The 21,523-nt window shown below is 45.7% G+C and overlaps 2 protein-coding genes across 6 annotated transcripts in view; both read left to right on the top strand.

Moving 5' to 3' along the window:
• Positions 1–21,523, top strand: part of LOC147638594 (uncharacterized) — a 108,139-nt gene that overhangs the window by 1,696 nt on the left and 84,920 nt on the right. For 4 of the 5 annotated variants that reach the window (XM_086798511.1, XM_086798514.1, XM_086798515.1 and 1 more), the window contains exons 2-4: positions 19,965–20,163; positions 20,284–20,373; positions 21,382–21,500. In XM_086798511.1, coding sequence (XP_086654637.1) covers positions 20,019–20,163; positions 20,284–20,373; positions 21,382–21,500 — 354 coding nt within the window. In that variant the 5' untranslated portion in view covers positions 19,965–20,018. Of the gene's footprint in view, positions 1–19,735; positions 19,866–19,964; positions 20,164–20,283; positions 20,374–21,381; positions 21,501–21,523 lie in introns of those variants that run through there. The other variant, XM_086798513.1, reaches the window with a different exon arrangement.
• LOC147638596 (uncharacterized) lies at positions 202–2,560 on the top strand. The gene is made up of 4 exons (XM_086798794.1): positions 202–1,016; positions 1,062–1,580; positions 1,706–1,970; positions 2,174–2,560. The coding sequence occupies exons 1-4, from the start codon at positions 202–204 to the stop codon at positions 2,558–2,560; spliced, it is 1,986 nt and encodes a 661-aa protein (XP_086654920.1).

Genomic DNA, 21,523 nt, shown 5'->3' with positions numbered 1-21,523 from the left:
ACGCTTGCCTTCGTTCGTATGATTTCTCCGCCACCCGCCTCCTCGGGACTTGTGCACCGTGCTAGCAAGGTTGGTACTTGTCCGTTTTCATATTTTTGCTTGATTTTTGCACCAATTTCAAAACTTGAAATTTGGGCAACATCCTTTCAGGCTTCCAAAATGCCTCGTGCTAGAGATTCAATGTGGACTCATGTCATTCCCATGGGCAAGTATGGGGGTTCAGGCACTGAAAAATGGAAGTGCAAGTATTGTGATAAGGTCTCAGGTGGATCTGCAAACAGGATAAAGGCTCATTTTTCAGGTCTAAAAGGCAAAGGCATTGGTGCTTGTGATAAAGTGCCCCAAGATATCAAAGCCTCTCTTCTACAATGGAGGAGGGAGCAAGAAGCAGCCATGAAAGGATTTGGAAGCAGCCATGATGACATGCAGGAAGAGGAGGAGGATGTCACCAAAAGAGCTAGAGTGGGTGATGAACAAGAGATGCAGAGTCAAACGGCTGTAGGTTCTACCTCTGCTCCTTGTGTCCACAGGTCTTCCTTGCCCATTAGGCCTTCTTTGAAGAGTGCAAGCATTAAAGCTCGTTTTCAGAAAGTAGCAGTTGCTGAGGCCACCCGTGAATTGACAAGGTTGTTTATTCAGTGTGCTTTGTCATTTCACATTGTGCGCACTCCAAGATGGAAGAAGACCATGAGAGCCATTAGCCGCATTGGGTATGAGTGGGAGGGTCCCAAATATGACTCCTTACGCAAGAAGCACTTGAGAGATGAGAAAGATCTTGTACAGCTTGAGATGGAGCCTTTGAAGGCAACATGGCATAAATATGGATGCACCATATTATGTGATGGTTGGACAGATATGCGGAAAAGGAATGTTTATAACAGTTTGGTGTCCTCCTGCAAGGGCGTAATGTTTATGCGTGCCATTGATGCTTCAGTTCCAGGGACGGTGGTGACAGGAGCCTTTATATGGCAACACATATGCCAGACAATGTTAGAGATTGGTGCTCAGCATGTGGTGTAGGTGATTACTGACAATGGCTCTAATTGTGTGTCCATGGGCAGAATGTTAGAGGATGAGTTCCTAGAGATAGTGTGGACTCCTTGTGCAGCACATAGTCTTGACCTCATGATAGAGGATGTTGCTAAAATCCCTTGGATTTCTGAGATCTTTGCTATAGCTCGGAGCATGGTGAGGTTTGTTACCAAGAGGCTAAAAGTCCTCTACATGTACCGTGCCCATAGTGATCTAGAGTTGCTCAAGCTCTCAAAGACCAGGTTTGCGTACATGTTCATTGTGATTGAGAGGCTAGTGAGAGTCCAGCAAGGGCTACTCCGCACAGTTGTGTCACGAGAGTGGATGGCATGGGAGGATCGAGAGCAGCCCAAGGCAGTGGCATTTGTGCGTGCTGTGATGCGAGAGAGTTGGTGGGATGATGTCAAAGCACTTGTGAAGGCCACTCAGCCTCTTTACAGTGTCCTTCGCATCACAGACATGGAGGGCAGCACTCTTGGTCTCCTTTACGAGTTCATGGACCGTATTGGAGAAGCCCTGAATCGGTGCACCGTTCTATCAGCAGAGAGGTATGTAATATGCAATTTGCATGTCTTTCCAGTTTTGTACTTGTCGGGTTTATTTGGCTTTGGTTGTTGGTGAATCGTTATTCGTGACTTGGTCTATGAATAGGGTGATGGAATTGGTTTCATAGACCAATCCATTCGGTTGCCCATATACTGCATCCTCTATGGCGTAATGAGGAGCAGTTCAACAACGAGGAGTTGGAAGAAGGGTGGCAACAGTACATCCAGAGGTGGACAGGAGGTGATATTAATCTCTTGAGAAAATTGGAGGATGAGCTCTTGGTATATCGCAATGGGAGCCGTGTGTTTGGAAGACCCACCACACTACTAAGAGAGACACAGCTACAGCCAGTCTCATGGTGGGAGAAATATGGGATTGGTACTCCATTACTAGTAAGTGTTTAGTATTCAAATGTTACATCAATAATAGTCATGAATCATGATGCAATGGGAGGTTAGTGCTTTATCATGACTACTTACAAAGTTTTATGTCCTTTCTATGACAAAAACGCCGTGCATTGCGAGTCCTCTCACAAGATTGCAGCTCTGGGCCTTGTGAGAGGAACTGGAGCACATGGGCTCTCTTCCACACAAAGAAGAGGAACAAATTGAGCAGTGCTCAATTAGAACGGTTGGTTTATTGTCATTGCAACCTCCGTCTAACTGAGCAACAAGGCAATCCAATCGAGCCGCGCCAAGTGAATGTCGACAAGATTGACATAGAGTTGGTGAAGGATGTACCGGATATTCCTCAGGAGGAGCGTGACATCTATGCTATGCTTTACGAGGAGTTGATGGCACCAGCTCGTATCACACGAGTGCATGCATCTAGAGATGGAGCTTCTACGAGTGCTACGGCTACAGAACCTGAGATTTATGGAGCTGAGGCAGAGTCTTCTTCCGGCACAGAGTCAGAGACATCAGAGGATGGAGATGACCATGAGGAGTCGTCGTCGTCTCCGTCTGAGGAGGATGACTCCTGAGTCATGAGTCCTGATTCTATTTTCTACTTTATTTTGTACTATGTACTGTGTGTCACATGTGACACGGATTGTGTTTGACTATTTACTATTGACTCTTGAGCTTACTTATGATGAGCATTTACCATTGAGACTCTGTGTCATGTGATTTGTCTATTTAGTATTATCTATGATTGTTGATTCATGAATCATGATTGAAACCTGCAGGCTGCAGCCTGCAACCTTTGAAGTTAAAGTTTGGCATTTGAACTTTGTAGTTTGTACATATTCAGCATACACCATGGCTCATTTCTTTCTTGCATTGTTTTTATCTAGGATTGAAGTTTGAAACTTTGAGTTTGAAGTTTGAACATGGATGACTGCCTTGGCATATTTGGCATTTGCTATCCCATGGGCCATGGGCCCATTATGCATAGATGATAGTACATACTTATTACTAAATCCTGATACATCATACAAGCATGCATATATTCAACATATTATCATTTTATCAATGCTATCAATGATCCCATATATTCTGGCATATAAATATCATATATGGTATTGATTTTTCACATGCCAAGATGGGAAAGTTTGAAACGCGTTTCAAACTTCTAGGAAAGGTTTGAAACGTTTCCAAAACGTTTCAAACGCGTTTTTGAAATGCGTTTTTTGAAACGTGTCGCTACTATGGGACAGACTCAAATGAGTCAATGACAAAAAAGTGCTGAAGACTAGAGGCTAGAGGCTAGAGCTAAGTAGTAAGGCCCATGAATCATGATCCATGAATGATCATCCACGTGAAGTGCTCGCCTCATGGTCATGGGTAGCTTGTGCCAAAGAAGCATCAAGCTCATCCTCAGTCTCATCCTCACTGGCATGCTGCTCCTGCACCTCATCCTCTTGTTGCTCTTCTTGTTGACTCATCTCGAATTGGTGAAGGAATCTGCCTTCTTGGTCACGCTCTTGCAAAGCATTCGCAAGTTCGCGCTGACGAAGATAAGGTCATTGGCACGCTCTACCCCGAGTCGGTTCCTCTTCCTAGAGGCAATGTGGCTGTAGGTACTTCAAAGTTGCTCCAAGGAAGAGGAGTTGACGGCCTAGCTAAGTATGCGGATGGTAAGCGGCTGCAGCTCCGGTCCATCTGAACCAAAGTCCTCTCACCATAGAGCAGCACCAACTTTGGAGCGGTCAACCTGTGCATCATGACAGCCATAGGAGCCATGAAATGACCTGTACATCGAAAGCTGGTCCCTGATCTTGCGCCTAACCGATGCATCAGGCACAAGACGATCCAAGACGATCCTCCATCCAGCGCTCACCTCCCGGTCGCTCTCCTGCTTGTTGCCTTGGAATTCTGGGTCCACCACATAAGCTGCTGCATGCAATGGAGAGTAGTAGAAATTCCACCTTCCTAGACACAAGGCATGGATCTCCTCGTATCTGTCTTCGTCAGGCACGAAGTCTTTCAACTTCTCTATCATGGGATCCACGGCCTCGTAGACCTTGCCTATGCATGGTTTCATAGCGTCTACAATCCTCAATAGGTGGACTATGGGTCTCACCATAGCATCTGTGGTCTTCACACGCTCCCACCAAGAGGCGTCATCCGCCCGTAGCCTACACTCTTGACCAGTGTTTGTATGGGACTCTTGCATGGCGACAAACTCGTCGCTAAGGAAAAGCCCCCTCAAAGCACCGCTACAATCCTTCAACCGGCCCAACATGAGAAAGTTGCAGGCAAACCGGGTGTCGGAATATTTGAGGAGAGAGACAGTACCTCTTGTTGAACTCATGCCGAAGTCTTTGGTGGTTGAGGACAAAGGAGACCATGGTGTTGGCCTCCTCAATGAGCGGGTTGATCCATGGTAATGTCCCGATGTCCTTGAGGAGGTTGTTTAGGCAATGAGCCATACAAAAGGACACCGTGACATGTCCATACATACCTTGGAGAATAGCTCCCGCCGCCCTATTGGAAGGCTTCCCATCCGCAACAAAGCCCACTACATGCTCGGGGCCAACGATCTCCATGGTGGTAGTCCACTCCGCCACAAGCACATCCGCGCTCTTCCCAGTGCCGGATGCATCATGAGATGAGATGAAGTACATCTCTCCGCGGGAATATGCAACCATGCCGTGAATACTCCTCTTGTGGGTGTCACTCCATCCATCCACAATGAGGGAGACTCCGTTCCTCTTCCATTGCCGCTTTGTGTTGTCGGCCGCTTGCTCTATAATGCGCTTCTCCTTGTCGAGCAATGTAGCGCGCAAGCTCTCGGATGAGGGGGGCGTTTAGGTTGAGCCATACTCCCCAATCTTCTTAACCATGACCTTGAAGTATTCTGACCTATTCAAGAAAGTAATTTACTAATGAGAAGGGGACTAGGATGATGAAAACATGAATGATGAATTGGCAATGATCGATTGCACTTACCTAGCTGCTTGAAAGGCAATGTGGTTGTGGAAGAAGAAGCGGGCCACCTCCATATCCACCTCCTCCTTCAACTTGGGGTTCCAATTCTCCCCAAGTGTAGATTGTCGCCGTGGGCCACGTAATGATTGAGAGGCCATGGAGATGGAGGGTGCCGGTGTCGTGGATGGAGTAACATTCCGACTTGATGGTGAAGGTGATGGTGTGCATGATCCCGATCCACCACATGACTCCATTGTAGAGGCTTGAGTTCCTCTCCCCATTGTTGCAGGATCCATGGCCACTCGTGGTGTCCTTGTCGCTTCGACCGCTTCGTAGACGCTAAGCTTGTCAAGAAGTTCCCGTCTCTTCTCGGGCGTGACATTCGTGCAAAACCTCACCTCATGCCCACTCTCATGCAAGAGGTGGGCTCGCACTTTGTCGGCGCCACCCGTTCGCCGGTACGGGCAAAGCTTGCATACCCATGGCCGAGAACCGCCTCCATGAACGGATGTGGTGTAGTTAACCTCCTCCCACCATGTCCATCCCGTTGTCCTTCTACGAGAAGCCCCGGCACGTGAGGAGGATGCCATGGTTGAAGATGGCTTGACTCTTGAGCCTTGAGGAATGAGAGAGAGAGAGAGAGAGAGAGAGAGAGAGAGAGAGAGAGCCTAGAGGCTTGGAAGTTGGAAGAGTCAAGACTCAAGAGGCTTGAGGGAGAGGTGAGAGCCTAGGTCCTAGAGCTTGGAACTTGGAAGTTGGAAGAGAGAAGATTCAAGAAGCTTGAGCCTTGAGAGTTGTGAACTTGTGTGTGCTTGTAGCCTTGTAGAGGCTTGTTCTTATATAGATAGGCAAGAGAGAGAGAGGAAAGCCTCAAAGGCAAGAGAGAGAGAGAGGGCCAAGCCTCAAAGAGCCAAGGCCCAACAGCCAAAAATGGCTAGAAACGGGTAGGCAAGCGCAACGGCCAAAAACGGCGGCAACGACAGGCGCAACGGCTCTCTGCCGTCCCCGCATAGCGCCGTCCCCGACCGCCGTCCCCGTCCCTGTCCCTGCGCCGTCCCCGTCGCCGTCCACTGTGAGAAACGTCCAGTGGGGGATGTCCGTCCGTCCCCGTCCCTGCGCCGTCCCGTTTCGCTGTCCCGGCGTTCCAAGCCTCTGTCCCCTCCGTCCCCTGTGACTATGATGCATATGGGCCATTTGAGCTTGTGTGTATGGTAAGGTGAGGAGCTTGACTACTCAACAACAAAATCAAAGCTGTTTGGCTCAGGTCGCTCTGATACCCAATGAAGCAGATCTCAAGGATTGGGAACAGTAGCAATCGACACCGTAACACAAGCTTTGATTAGTTGGAAGGTCGGGTACTCCACAGAGATCGATGTAGGCATGGCCTCCTCTTATAGGTTTCAAGAGGAGGTGACATCTCTTTGACTAAGAAAAAGCCAAAGAATTTTTTTACCTTCTTTACTTGTCCATTGACCCCATGCTTAAGATTACGTTTTGACCTAGCACTGGGAACGCTTCACTTTGACTTGTTTACATCATGGCTTTCATTACATGAGCTGCGAAGAGTGGTTGGACATTGTATCCGACCATTTTTACTTAAGGTAGCATAATAAATTATTCTTTTTGTAATGATATATTACTGATATGAAATGAGTGAGATCCTCCTTGAGCTTCACAAATCTTGTGCTTATCATGGAGAGTGAGCAAGTGTCTCTAGCATTGTCTTTGCATCTCAGCAAGATTAGTTGTAGTGTTGAGAATGCCCATGGTACAACTTGTTAGACCCTGTATTGGCTTGCTTTAAGAGGAGAATCGAAATAACTCATAAAGGTCGTTGTGTGTAATGCCCATGGAACCTCATTGTTATTGCTGTCTAAAATGAAAGCACTGTTGTTGTCAAAGCAAATATCATACCTCTGTTAGTGGTAGCTGCAATGGATAAGATGTTACTACATAGATAAGAAACGTAATAAGATTTTTACAAGCTATTCTGTCGCATATTCATTACATAGTTGAGAGACTACTTGGTTCTCATCTTTGGTTGGCTTTACTGCAGCAACACCTATCCTTTTTACTGGCCACACGTCTTGACGCTCCATTGTTAATCATGTAGCCATTTATATGGTAGTGATGTGTGGATATAGGCTAATTATGGGTCGGGACACTTTTTCTCTCTTTAGGAGATTTTTTCCCCCGAGCATACATACGCACTCTTATGAGTGTATAAGTGACCTTATCATCATGTTGATTCGCCTGTACTTCACTCATTCTCATCAATCTACTTTGAGTGTTGTGCTTCTGTCCATCTCTCCTTTCTTGCTGCATTTATGTGTGTATTGCTACTTTGATCTCCGCTCCGACAATTGGTATTAGAGCAAGTTCTCTTGGCTCTCGCCCCTTGTCATCTTCTCCTTGAGTTGCTCTTTTGATCGTCTCAAATTGAGCTATCCTCTTAGGTGGAGAAGGTATATCGTATAGTGTGAAGTTAACTATGCTAACTGAATTTCTGCGCGTTTCGGGGCTTGTTCTCATGCTATAAGATTTTTGTAGACATCTCAAGGGAGTGTTAGTTCAAAGTGCTTTTGTTCGATTTTGGATTTTTTTGCATTGCAATAGCAGCATTTAGTGTGCAGATAGGGCCGTCGAAGATTTAGTGTGCAGATAGGGCCGTCGTCATCTTCGACAGCGCATCTTCGTGCTCATCTTCTATAGCTTCAATAGTATTGTTCACATTATCATCGATTTTTGCATTCTTGCTAAGTATCATTTTCACACTCTACATTGTGCATTTTTTCATACACTTTACAGGTTTCCTTTGTCATTATTGATCTACCTACAGTCATGACGGTTGCATTCAGTGGGCATTGATAGTATCTGCAAGTGATTGGGGTATTTGCATTTTGTGTTAGAGATTAGTTATTTGTAGGCTGAAATGGTTGGCAGTGATGTATTTGGGATGCTTTTTATTGAGGATTAGTTTGACGGGACCAACTACTTGTTGTGGTCATACATGATGCGCCATGTATGTGAGGGCAAAAGGATGAAAGGACCGGATGTACGAGAGATCAGAGCAAAACAACACAGGATGAAATAGGTGGGTGAGTCTATATATAATGGTGAGTGAATGTGAGGTGACTCTAAGTAGAAAGACTAGTGCAGAAGCAAAGATGATGTCGGAGCTGAAGCACGGTCGATGACGAAGGCTTGCGTCGATGTGAGGCAAAGCACTCCGAGAGGTGGTCGGTGTCAAAGGTTCGCGTCGGTGGATGCAGAGGCACTCCGAGGTGGTAGTGGCAGCGGAAGATGAGGTGATGCAGGTTCTGGTGACAAGGGTGCTACGGTACCTGAGGTGGTTGATGAAGAGTAGAGAGGATTGTCGTCCCGAGTGTAGTGGTGCAAGCTCTGATGACAAGGGTGGTGCAAGACTTGAAGGGTGCAAGCTTTGGTGACAAGGGTGTTGCGTACCTGAGGGGTGCAGGCTCTGGTGACAAGGGTGTTGCGTACTTGAAAGGTGCTGAGGAGCAGAGAGGGCTGCCGTCCCGAGTGGTGCAAGCTCTGGTGACAAGGGTGCTGCGTACTTGAAGGGTGTCGATGGTGAAGATAAGCAAGGAGAGGGTTGCTGTCTCGATGGTGTGGTGTAGCAGAGAGTGGGCTGCCGTCCTGATGGTGAGAGCTGGGGAAAAAATGCTGAAGTGCTCTATGTAGCAGAGAGGGCTGCTGTCCCATAAGCTGTGATAAAACGTTGATGTAAACGTTGATGGTGGTGATGTAAGCGTTGATGTAAACACTGATGATGTGCTGATATAAGCGTTGATGATATGTTGATGTAAACGCTGATGTGAGCCCTGATGATATGCTGATGGAAGCGCTGATGATATGTTGATGTACTGAATGTAGCAGAGAGGGTTGCTGTCCCACGGTGCGGCCTGTAGTAGAGAGTGGGTTGCTATCCCGAGATATGGCTAGATGATAAAACACTGAGGTGCTGTCTTGTTAGGCGATGATGATGAAGTAATGTGGTGCAAGGTGGTTCCAAACGTAGTGAACGATATGTTTAGTACGTTTGGAAAACGTGCTGAAAAGATTCTAAATGTAGTGAACGCTGTCTTCGATATATATATATATATATGTGTGTGTGTGTGTGTGTGTGTGTGCAAAATTTATAGTTTACTTAAAAAATTATGAAATATGAAGTTTGAAGATTCAACAATGAACATTAAAGCGCTTATTAATACTATACAACCTTTAATTTCCATTTTGCACAACTTACAACTTACAAGTCCAAGGGACAATGGCAAATGCAAATATTAAATAAAATAATTAAACAATGAACATAGATGAAAGTGAGATGGATCATGGATAAATCCGAAATCATAAGATTGTAGACATATGTCATACATGATACTACAGAGAATATGATCTCAATTCTGATTCCTAGAGGCTAGGTCCCTCAAACTTGGAGGTTGGGCCTGACAAACAAAGCAAAGTCTAGACTAGTCACAAAAAAAAAAAACTAGTAACTATAAACTATAATAACAGCTACCTACTCATCTAAGCCAGATGATGACTGAAGAAATATCTCCGTCCGTAACAACTCACCTGTGTGTAGTAGGGGAGGTGTGGCAGAGAGAGCCTTGTGTGTGTGTGGAGAGAGAGAGAGAGAGAGAGAGAGAGAGAGAGAGACTTGAGCATCGCACAGAGACGCCCGCAAGAGAAGACTTGAGCGCTACACAGAGGCTGCCGCACGCACGTAAGGAAAAGCGAAAAAAAATGACGTTGACTTGTGTCCGTTTTTTTAACCTATAAAATCAAAAGTGCACGTTCACGAATGTTTCCAAACATTAGTGAACGTTCCAAACGTTTGGATGCAACTATGATGTCGTGTAGAGTCCGACAGAAGCAGCATTAGTAGCAGATGGTACTGGATATGGTCAAGAAATGGTACACTATGGTGAATGATGAGGCAAAGCTATATATACTGGGTGGGATTGTTGGTCGGCCAGCCTAAAGGTTGTCGGCCAGCAGCAAAGACACAAAATACCCAAATAAAACCAATAAAGTCTCCTAAATTCCCTTTTTAGGGCTTGACAAAAAGCTGTTTTCACACACCCCCTCTCGGGCCAAAAAGGGAACCATGAGAAGATGATGGATGCCAGGGTTCCACACTGACACACTAGCAGAAGGTGTTAAAACTACAGCAATGTGATGAGCTATGGTGGATCAAATGCTAGAATCAACATCATTAATAAAGAGATTAGACGATAATTAAGACGTGATTAGTGAGTAATTAACTGATAGCTTAATGTAGGCATGGATAATCAAAAACCAGCAAGTTCTCATTAGGCCAATGCCTCAGTTTATAGAGTTTACATCCAAGCATCTAATCCCACTGATTTCTCCTTGATTCACTCCACCTCTTTTGCTTGATTCTCTCCACCTCTCCCAGAATATCTCTACATCTCCTAAATCTTCTCATGCTACCCTTTATTCTCTCCCAGTAGATTCTTCTCACCTTTTCACAGGTTCTCTCACATTTACAGATTCTCTTTTACAGCCTCTAGCTAAGGGCTGGTTCTCGCACACACCCTATTCACTTATATATTTCAACACCTCCCCTCAAGTGAATAATCCTAGCACACCTGGACCCTATACCAAGTTTCCCTCTTACTTGATAGTCCGCGACCAGTGCCTCAAGTTCCTAAACTCAGTCCTTGACACTCTCTCTCTATGTGTCCAAGGCTACTACAAGTGCCCGTGACCTTGACTAAAGTGCTCACACATATATCTACCACATGGCCTACATCATCGGTGGCTCAGAGGTGGTTTTACTCTGTTGGGGCAGGTTACATTGGGTTGTGGGGTTTCTCTCTCTCTCTCTCTCTCTCTCTCTCTCTCTCTCTCAGAGATTTTCACATGGCTCCTCACTCTTTCGAGCCTCACATCTTCTCTTATCTTCAGTCTTCTTGTCGTGGGGCAGCTTCTCTTCACGCGTCCGTGTCTTCCTCTTCTTTCAATCTTCTTGTTATGGCAACTTCTCTTCTCGTGTCCATGTCTTCCTTCAATGCTTCCTCTAGCTTTTCTTCTTGGTGTGGATCTTTTTCTTGGAAAGAGATGTTCTTCTTCTTTCATGGCTAGGGCCATGAGCTTGTCCGTCAGTTCTGGCTCCATGTGAGCAACATGTTTAAATGTTTTGTTGACAGTTCTTTTGGGCTTTTGATGTTTATCTTGTGTCATTATGCAATGCAAACCAAAATCTATGTGGGAGGTCTTACCTCTTGCCTTATTCTGGACAAGGGCAGTGTGATCCCATTTTTACACTGATGTAATGTGCCCAATACATAATGCATATAGCATTCATTCTTATGCACATTCTCAAATGCAACTCTGGCTGTGAATAATCTTGAATTTGAGTGTGATTTTCAGGCATTAACCAAGGGTTAAATGCAAAATGATGATTATCACAAATTTATCAACATAATTTTACTAGAAATTACATTAAATCGAGGGTAACCAATTTGTACGGAATGGTTGGAGTATTAAACCATCTCCGAATTGCAATCTGAAGTTATAAGGATCTGTATCAGATACCTAATGGTTAATTTGAACCCTCAATTGCACCAAAATACAGTGATTAGCACTGATTAATCACTGATTTGCAAATTAATCTTTTGTTTTGTGTGCAGAAAATAGAGTATGCGGGGAGCCTAGATCTGAGGCCTTAAAATGAGCTCAAATCCTTTCAAGGCCATCAATAGCAATTAGTCTAGTAGAGGATTAAGCCAAGAAATACAAGATTTGACCAAACATTGAATGCTTAATCTCTGTTTTACCAAAGTCACCTGCAGATTTGATGAAGAGCTTGGATCTCACTGTAGACTTAATCAAATCAAATTCTGACTTCACCAGCTTGTAGAGCATGCTTGAAAACCCTTGGGGCTAAGAGGAATTAGATCCATTGCATTGGATGAAGTAGAAATCTTTGATTTGCTGTAGAAAAACGGCGCCCACCACTGATTAGCGAAAATCGGTTGCGTGCGCTGGCGGTTTGAGGCTCTGATTGTCTTGGTTGGAGCACCACTGAAGTAGCTATCTATGGCTAGAGAGGCTTGAGCTAATGTGGCTCTTAGAGGGAGATCAAGCCCCTCCACTGGCTGGGGGTACAGAAGGCTTCTTGAAAATAACTAAAAAATTGATTATTTTTTAATTATCTACTAATCCTAATTAACTAGATAACTTGATGGATTCTAGGCTTGGCTCTGATACCATGTTAAAATTACAGCAGTGTGATGAGCTATGGTGGATCAAATGCTAGAATCAACATCATTAACAAAGAGATTAGACGATAAGATTACAGCAATGTGATGAGCTATGGTGGATCAAATGCTAGAATCAACATCATTAACAAAGAGATAAGATGTGATTAGTGAGTAATTAACTGATAGCTTAATGTAGGCATGGATAATCAAAAACCAGCAAGTTCTCATTAGGCCAATGCCTCAATTTATAGAGTTTACATCCAAGCATCTAATCCCACGGATTTCTCCTTGATTCACTCCACCTCTTTTGCTTGATTATCTTTGCCAGATCTAGAACAAACCACTCACTGAAGACACGGGATGCTCTCAAGGCAGGTAATAACTATGGAAGTGAAGGTGGATGGGGACATCTGTAGGCTACCGGCCAGCTGCCTATGCCATCCATGGCACTGGATGATGGCCAATGTGCTCAGTGTGCTAGCTCAGCTAGTCCTCATGCATAGGAGCATTGGCGTAGGGTCCTTAGACCTATGTGCCCGGCAACCCCCATGTTGGGGTGCCTTATGGGCTGGTTCATGTGCAATTGCCCTACATGCTTGCTAATGCAATGACTAAGGCTAAGGTTGACTTCTACATGAACCTATCTGATGAATTCTCCAAGTGGGTAAGAGGACTATCACTCCAGTGCGAGGTGCATGTGACAGGGATCTTCTTGATCAATTAGGGCAAAGAAGAAGAGTGAAAGCTTGTCGTTTCTTCTTAAAGATCTCTTTTGGCATTACATGGTGCTTTCAGTCTCCTCAATGGCTTTTCTCCTATTTTCCGACTTCGTATTTCCTCACCTTTGATGGCTTTCTCATGGGAGGGATGCTGTATTTACACCAAAGCTTTATGATCTGGTAGGTCATTTTCTTTCTTAATAAGTTCCTCTTTTTCAAAAAAAAACACAACTGGTGGTACCATGTTCAGAACTCTTCTGTTTACTTCTTAATAACTGTGCTTTGTCCTCTAAATATAGGCCCCAAACTAGTCAAAGGAAAGTCCTTGATGGTCAAACATTGCTATAGCACCATTGCAAGATTAATCAATCCAAGTCAAAGGCTGATCAGTCACCAGTGTGGGCAACCTGAGTCAAATTTCATTCAACTCTAGTCGAAGCTGAGCAGAACGATCAATGGTGGTCAACTGTGGTAACTCTTAGCCGCTCAATGTATCAACTTAACAGTAGACACAAGCACCTGTGCTCCCAAGCTGCCATGTTTTTTTGACTTCTTTTGCTTTGCCGCACTTTCTCTAAGTTCATGGTCATGCATACATGTTACATGTGGAAGCTCTGGGAGTCTTCTTTCAACCCTAAACACATCCTGGAACATGCTGATGCAAAAACGCATGCAGAAGAGAGAGAGAGAGAGAGAGAGAGAGAGAGAGAGAGAGCTGAGTATTCAGTATATTCATAATGTACAAAAAGGTACAAGTGCCCTTGCAGCCATAGGCTGCCTTCTGGAAAAGGTAGAATACCTAGTCTATAATGCTAGTCTATGATCCAGCCAAGCCAAGGGCTGAATGGTCTAAATCAATGAGCATAGATGCCTTTTATAGGCTGGAAACACCCTGATGGACTGGCCGATTGCTGGTCGGCCAGGTCTAGGACAATAATCCCCTTCATGTGCTTCAGCCGCCGTCGCAACAGGTTCTATGCTTTCATATATTGGCTGATAGCAACACCACAACATCGGAACATCCACGAGGCTCCTAATCTCTGGTCTTGATCTGTCTTTATCTGGTTGTTCTCTCCTCAAGATTAGCTCTGAGCTCATCGAGTGCATGTCTTGCACATGACATCCCCCTTTGCTAAACTTGATGACGGGATTCCAATCTGTATTCTTAGATGAGTGTCATCATCCCATTCTCTATTCCCGGAGTCTCTCTGCCATCCTTTCTACTTTGGCAACATTTTCACTAAAAACCCGGCCCGGTCTCCAAATCCACTCTAACTCAAATGATCTATGCATGTGTTCCATCCAGTCCCCATTCCGTTCTTGCCCTGTCCCTAAACACTGTCTCTGGTTTTCTTTCCTAAGAAATGAGTCTGGCACTCTCACTCCACCCCTTGGAGGATCATCCTCCCCTGGAACCGTTGCTTGAAAGCCTTTCCTGGTGTGCCCCAAGTGGCACCCGACTCAGAGGACTGCCATTCCCTTGGGCTTTGTGGAACACCACCAACCAACCTCCTGGGAATTCTTCCTTGTCGTGTTCCAACTTCCTTGCCTTGGGCCTCGTACTTGTGCACTTTCCTGTACCTTGGACTTGTACACCTTCATCTGGGACTAAATCAGTGTTTAGCGTTGTTGAAACTTGAGCCTGATGCTGTGATACCAATGTTGGCGGAAGCTCTGGGAGTCTTCTTTCAGCCCTAAACACATCTTGGAACATGCTGATGCAAAAAACGCATGCAGAAGAGAGAGAGAGAGAGAGAGAGAGAGAGAGAGAGAGAGAGAGAGAGAGAGAGAGAGAAGAAAGAAAGAAAGATTTTATTAACGTCTTCCAAAAGACCGAACTCGGCCTATGAGACAAATCGGAGTACATGTATGGGGTATCCTCTGTCATCCCAACAAAATGAAAAAGTACTGAATAAAAAAGCTGAATCTGGGTGTGCAGGGGATGGAGCTCTATTACTAGGAGAATGCAAAGCTATATGCATGGAGTATACAATCATGATATGCAACCTAGCTAGCTCCATCCTGTACCATACTGGGGGTATAAAATGGTATACATCAGTGAAGGGGGTGTCCACAGCTCCCTGAAGAACATGCCTGGGTGTGCTCTGAAGCGAGCCAGTCGCTCCGCACCCTCTCTGTGAAACTGAGCTCTGATCTCTGTCATCTCTCTCTGGTATAGGCGTGGTGTCCGAAAGCCAGGTGTCCTCTGTCTCCTGCGGGCTCTAAGTGTCTCTGCTCTCTGGAGAGTAATTCCCTGCCGTGTAGGGGCTGGGAGGGGTATGGATCTCTGAAAAAATGTAGTAATCTGTGTCTGTCGCCCCCCCTCTGGAGCTGTCTGAGCCTGTAATAATGTCTCTCTGTGGCGCTGTATGTCTAGAATGTATCTCCCCAGTATGCGCTGGTCTGCTGCCTCAAAGATCTGGCGTAGGGAATGTGGCTCTCTGAATAAAATGGGATATCTCTCTCTGATGGCTGTATATGCTCTGCATCTGCATACATAATGCTCCTCACTCTCCACCTCCTCTCTGCACAATCTGCATACCCTCTCCTCTCGGGGGATCCGTGCTGCTCTGCCAGTCTCAATCTCCAATCGGTGTGATGAAACTCTGAGCTGACCAATAGCCACTCGGGAGCCGTGTGGTAAAAAGCCCTCCATGTATCTAGGCCTCTCTATAAATCCATCATCAGTGATACTCATGAAGTGATCTCTGTAGTATAGCATCTTCGGTGGAAGAGGCTGTGTAGGCGAAATCCATGTCTCTCGTGTATAGAGCTGCCATAGATCCTGTCTCAATACTCTGTTCCTCTCACTATGAGAGAGACGGATATGTGGTGCATCCCTGTCATACTGGAATGGTGGTAGATGATCCATGTCTAGGCCATGCTGTGAGAACCAATGTGTGACCTGTGCATACCATGATCCTCTATCTCCTGCCTCAGCCAACTGTCTAGATGCCTGAAAAGCTCTGTATGATAATCTGTCCTGTGGCATCTCTCTGAATCTGTCTAGCAGGCATATAGTCTGAAATATGGCCTCTACCATCATAGGAGGCGCAGCAAACTCTGCTCGGATAATGTCATGAGGTACTGACGGTTTGCTGCGTATCATGCGTGCCATCATGAGGGCCTGTGGTCTCTCTATCTGTGTCCACCAATGGGTAGCAAGGCCTGGCGCCCATACTGCTGCTCCATACATCAATGCCGGTGTGACTAATGTGTCAAATAGCCACCCCTTCGTCCGGGGCTCCTGAAAATGCGCCTGGTGGCACTGTCTCTCTAGCATAGCCAATGCTGCATATCCCCGTGTCAATCTAGCTCTGGCTGCTGAACCCATGGTAAAGCGTGTGGCTGCTGCAGAGAAGGTAACCCCTAGGTACACGTATGATGTCACCACCTCGACCTGGCATCCTGCGAGAGTGAATGTCAGATGACTCCTGCCCTGTCTCGATGTATGAAAGACCATAACCTTGGTTTTCCCAAGGTTCACAGTAAGACCCCTCTGTGTGTAGAAATCATGGAGTGCATGTAGATGCTGCTGTAGACCCCCTGGGGACTCAGACACTAATACAATATCATCAGCATAGAGCATAATATGTACTGAGGTACCTGCTAAATCAACTCCATCTCCGCCTCCCTGTGTAATGAAGTCAGCCACCTCATCAATGTATAACCCAAATAGCGTGGGGGAAAGTGGGCATCCTTGCTTCACACCAATGGTGCTAGCAATAGTCTCGGACATACCTCCTGGACATCTGACTCGCCCAAAAACCTGCTCATATAATGCATAGATGCCCCATGTCATATCTGCTGGTATGCCAAGAGACTGCAGGCGCTGAAAGAGCCTCTCTCGTGGTACTGTGTCAAATGCCTTGCGGAAATCCACAAAGCAGCAATAGAGCTTTCTCTTCCTCACTCTGGCCTGATCAATCATACATCTCAAAGTGAATACATGGTCAGTGGTAGAGAAAGCTCTCCTGAAGCCTGCCTGCCCTGAAGAGCGTAAACCTGCTCGCTCAGCATATAAGCTAAGCTCCTGCTCCAGCACTGCACCATAGAGTTTGGCCAGCACGTGGCCAACCATAACCGTCCTGTAGTTGCTCGGATCGAGCATATCCCCTGTTTTGTGAATCGGCACAATGGTGTGCATCGTCCACTCCGCAGGCAAACCCTCTGCTAGTGCCCTGTTAAACAGGTGTGCAAGAAAAGGAGCTAAAGAATCTACTGCATATATGAGATGCTCACCCTGCAGGCCCATATGGTCGGCGGCCCGTCCATGCTGTAGGCGGCGGATAGCTTCCTGTACCATCGAGTGGGTAAAGAAGCTAGCTGTGGTAGGTCGAGGCTCCTGTGGCTGAGGTATAGGTGGCTGCTGTGGGGCATGGTATAGACCCTCTGCATATGTGTGCCATGTCTGTGGGTCTGCAATAGGTGTCGGGGTCCGGGGCTCTCTGAAGTGCCGCCATGAGACAGGGCTATCTCTACTCATGAAGAAATGAAAGATCTCTAGCTCCTGCATCTCTGCGAAGGCCCGCCTTTTGCGGCGAGTAAGTCTCCTCATCTCTCTCCTCGACTCCTGCTCTGTGATGGCTCCCAAGGCTCTCTGTATGCGGAGTCGTGAGTATAGGGCTCTGCACTCGTCATCATACCATCTGTTCTGGGGCATAGTCCCAGGTCTCGCAGGCTCTCCTGAGTGTACACGATGTGGGAAGCTCTGTAATGCAGCCGTGTGTAGGAGTGATGCGAGCTGGGCTGTAATGGTATCCATAGATGCCAGGGGATCCATGAGTAGGAGCCCATCCTCTACTCTGCCAGTGTATATGTCTGCCATGTCATGTGTGAAGTAGATGGTAGTGTGTGGCGTCGGTATGTGGGGGGCTGGTGATACTGGTGATCCGGCTAGTGAAAATGCCAAGTATGTATGATCTGCCCCAATAGGACGAGGTGGAATGGAGAATGAGGTGACAAGCTGTGATGCCTCCAAAGACCCCATAATGTAGTCTACCACCGTGCCTCCGGTCCGTGTATGACCCCCATGTGGGAAGCATGTCAGTCCTCCTGATCCCGGCCACTGTAGCATCCCGTTATAAATAACGAGACGATGCCTGGCTCCCAACTCTAGTAAGTGGTCTCCATAATGTCCTCTGTCTGGTCCAGTGTCCTCTGATGCCCGACTAGCCCCTATCTCCTCTGGATCCACAGGGTGGAGGATCTCCATGTCATCATAGTCATACACCTCACACTGTCTGCTCTGTGTGTGGGCATTGAAGTCGCCCGTAAGAAATACTTCCCCTAGTGTAGAATAATGCATAATCTCCTCTGACAGACAAGTGTATGGCGAGGCTCCTATCTCCTCCTCCTGTGGCATGTCCTCTGTAATGACATAGGAGGATCCTGATGGAGAAAAGTAACATAGAGCTATGTATATAACCCTGTCCTGTGAGAGAGAGATAGCTGAGTATTCAGTATATTCATAATGTACAAAAAGGTACAAGTGTCCTTGCAGCCATAGGCTGCCTTCTGGAAAAGGTAGAATACCTCGTCTATAATCCTAGTCTATGAACCAACCAAGCCAAGGGCTGAATGGTCTAAATCAATGAGCATAGATGCCTTTTATAGGCTGAAAATACCCTGATGGACTGGCTGATTGTTGGTTTGCTAGGTCTAGGACAGTAATCCCCTTCATGTGCTTCAGCTGCTGCCACCGCGACAGGTTCTATGCTTTCATATACTGGCCGACAACAACACCACAACATCCATATGAGGCATCACATGCTCCTAATCTCTGGTCTTGATCTGTCTTTATCTGGTTGCTCTCCTCAAGATTAGCTCTGACCTCAGCTAGTGCATGTCTTGCACATGACAATACACTCGTTAAATCAAGTGAGAATAGACCTGTGTGGGAACAGGTAATCTAAGTGAAAGTCATATGTAAGAAGCTTCAAGCACCGCACCTGACATGCAGCCAGCTGGTTGCAACCAACTGCCCAATAGCTATTGTTGGTCAGCTGGTGATCTAACTGCTCTCACACGTAGGCATGCAGAATTCTTCCAAGTTTGGAGTGTTGTATGCAGCATGCTGCATACTGCCGGCACTGGAGTCTGGGCAGTAGCTGGCCGAAGAAAAACTACAGATTCATGAATCATTATCCAGATTCCACATTCCAATAAAACATAAAACTAGTCTTCATTATGAATGAAAAGAGCTCTCAAAGAGTGCAAGTTGAGAAAAAAAATAAACTCCAAAATTTTTTTTGAAAAAACTTTCAAACATTTCGTAAAAGTTGGAAATGATTGAAATGCATCTTTTTGCAACTATGGGCCGCATGCTTTCCAGGGGGTTGTGGGCCCCTCAAGGTGCCTACCACCAGTAGCTCTCCCTGTTTCTGCATAGACTGTGGTCCAATGTCCTTTGTCTTGCTTTTTCAGGCGACATATCTAATTGCAAATCACAGGGCAAGAGAGTGACTTAGTATGGGTTGAAGAAGTTTCTTTGCATGTGAGCTTGGACTTTCTCTCACATAAGATAAAGCTATGGCTGGGAGGTGAAAGAAATAGCTCTCTTTCATGCTTTACAAACATGCTAACATGCACAATGGTAATATACTTGGCGGGACTTTGGGGGGGGGGGGCGGTAGAGAAAGAGGGAGGGGAAGAGCAGAGAGATGATGCTGTAGCACAGCTTGCTTCACATCAGACCTATGATTGGGAGGTGAAAGAGGTAGGACTCTCTTATGCTTTAACATACACCATGAAATATACTTCTTACAAATGCAGTGAACTTGCAGCAAGGGTGAGATCTTGCAAGGGGTGTTAGAATGTCGGCATGCAGATGGGCAGTGAAAGGCAGGCAAGAGCCTGTTGTTCAAATCCGCTGCCTTTCCTTTTGAAGTTTCAAATAAAAGCCTGCACAACTTCCTCTTTCTTCGCACACTATTTCACATGTATGGCAGGCTGTCTTTCTCAAGGCGCATCTTTGATGTCGATTGATAGATTGGAATACCTTCTCTAGACTCTTAACATGATTGTGCTATTTTTGACAGGATCTCTGTAAGTCAGTCTTAAATTCAGTCAACTTGGGCAGTTGGTTCTAGACAATGGAGAAAATATCTGTTTCCATACGTGTACGCCCTTTAGACAAGCAAGAGGCTGCAAAAGGAAGCCCATGGAAGATAAATAACAATGCGATTACTCTTTGCAATACTTCTGGGGCACCTTCGCAGAACCAAGTTTACTTATTTGGTATGTCTTTAAATGCTCGTGCTAAGCTGTTTGGTTTGTAAAATTGACTGGAGAAAACTGTCATTGTGGTGACACAGAAAATATTGAACTTATGTTGATTTGGTGTGTATGAACTTGCAGACAATGTCTTTGGTATGGATTCAACCACTCTAGGTATCTATGCAGCAACTACCAAAGACATTGTTGCTTCAGCAGTAAAGGGTTTCAATGGTAAGGCTATCAGTTGCTCACCCAATCTGTTTTTATTGATGGCTTTCTTTTCTTCCACTCTGTTAGCATTTTGCATCAATAACCTGAGCGCTTGCTTCTAGCCCTTTGTCCAGTAGAGTTACGTCTTTAAGGATTGGTCAAAATCCTTATCTAGAAGGCATACAACTTATCACTATGTTTTCAGAGAAGGTGGACCGTACAAAAGCCTTCAAGGAAACCCAAAACAATGATTTACTAATTTGGATTGTGTCTTGTAGATGGAATAGGATGCCTCATGGTGATGGCATGGTGTGTCACATGCAGTCGCTTTTCATTGAGATGCAATGACATGAACTAGGACAATAGGACAGAGCATAGGAAATTAAGGTCTTTCTGTGAGCTGTCATTTGTGATATTGTGTACAGGGAGGAATAAAGGCATGAAAGGTAGGGGGGACGCTTTGAAAAGGGCATATGCCAAAGATGAGGATGTAGCATGGTGAGGCACGAAGTACATTCCATTGCAGCTATGGAGGGCGGATTATTTAAAGAGGGCCAGCTGAGTGATGGACCAGATTGCAGCAAAGTCTTCATCAAGAGACGAGCCACCAAACACAGAGAAGTGGGGTGGCAGGATTCCGCCCAGTAGCAATTGCATGGGTGGAGGCAAGATATTAGCGGGACTGGGTGTGAGGTTGGAGCAGGACAAGAAGCAGCTGGAGAACGGGGACAGTTTGATGCTTGAAAGATATTTCATACCTGCCAAACCCCTTGGCAATTTGTAGCTAGTTGTAGCTATTGTCCTTTCTCTTCACAATAATCAGTCTCTCCACTTGCCTTGCATGCACATTCAGATGAAATTTTAACACATCTTTATTGTGTTTCCCTTCTGATTTGTCTTAAGATCATTTAGGATATATTTCACAAAGGGCCATGTGGTTGAGAATTTTGATTTTGATTTTTTTGCTTGCAAGACTGCCATGTTTCTTTTTTTTCTCCCCTTATTTGTTTCATGCTTGTGAATTTCCAGGCACTGTTCTTGCTTATGGTCAGACGAGCAGTGGAAAAACCTTTACCATGCGTGGGACACAAGATGAACCTGGAATAATTCCTCGTGCTATCCATGATGTTTTCAAGAACCTTGAGGAGGTAACTTGTTGCAATCAAGTGCT

This window comes from Cibotium barometz, chromosome 5 (genome assembly GCF_041138505.1).
Source record: "Cibotium barometz isolate CiBa-2024 chromosome 5, ASM4113850v1, whole genome shotgun sequence".
NCBI lineage: Eukaryota > Viridiplantae > Streptophyta > Polypodiopsida > Cyatheales > Cibotiaceae > Cibotium > Cibotium barometz.
The sequence above is the reverse complement of the archived record's forward strand: the minus strand, read 5'-3'. Positions and strand labels throughout refer to the sequence as shown.

What these genes read in the sequence shown, in the direction of transcription:
- LOC147638596 (XM_086798794.1), top strand. Translation starts at nt 202, where the DNA reads ATGGGCAAGTATGGGGGTTCAGGCACTGAAAAATGGAAGTGCAAGTAT. An exon ending in ACCGTTCTATCAGCAGAGAG is followed by an intron (nt 1,581 to 1,705) that starts GTATGTAATATG and finishes TTGGTTTCATAG; the next exon opens with ACCAATCCATTCGGTTGCCC. An exon ending in GGATTGGTACTCCATTACTA is followed by an intron (nt 1,971 to 2,173) that starts GTAAGTGTTTAG and finishes TTCCACACAAAG; the next exon opens with AAGAGGAACAAATTGAGCAG.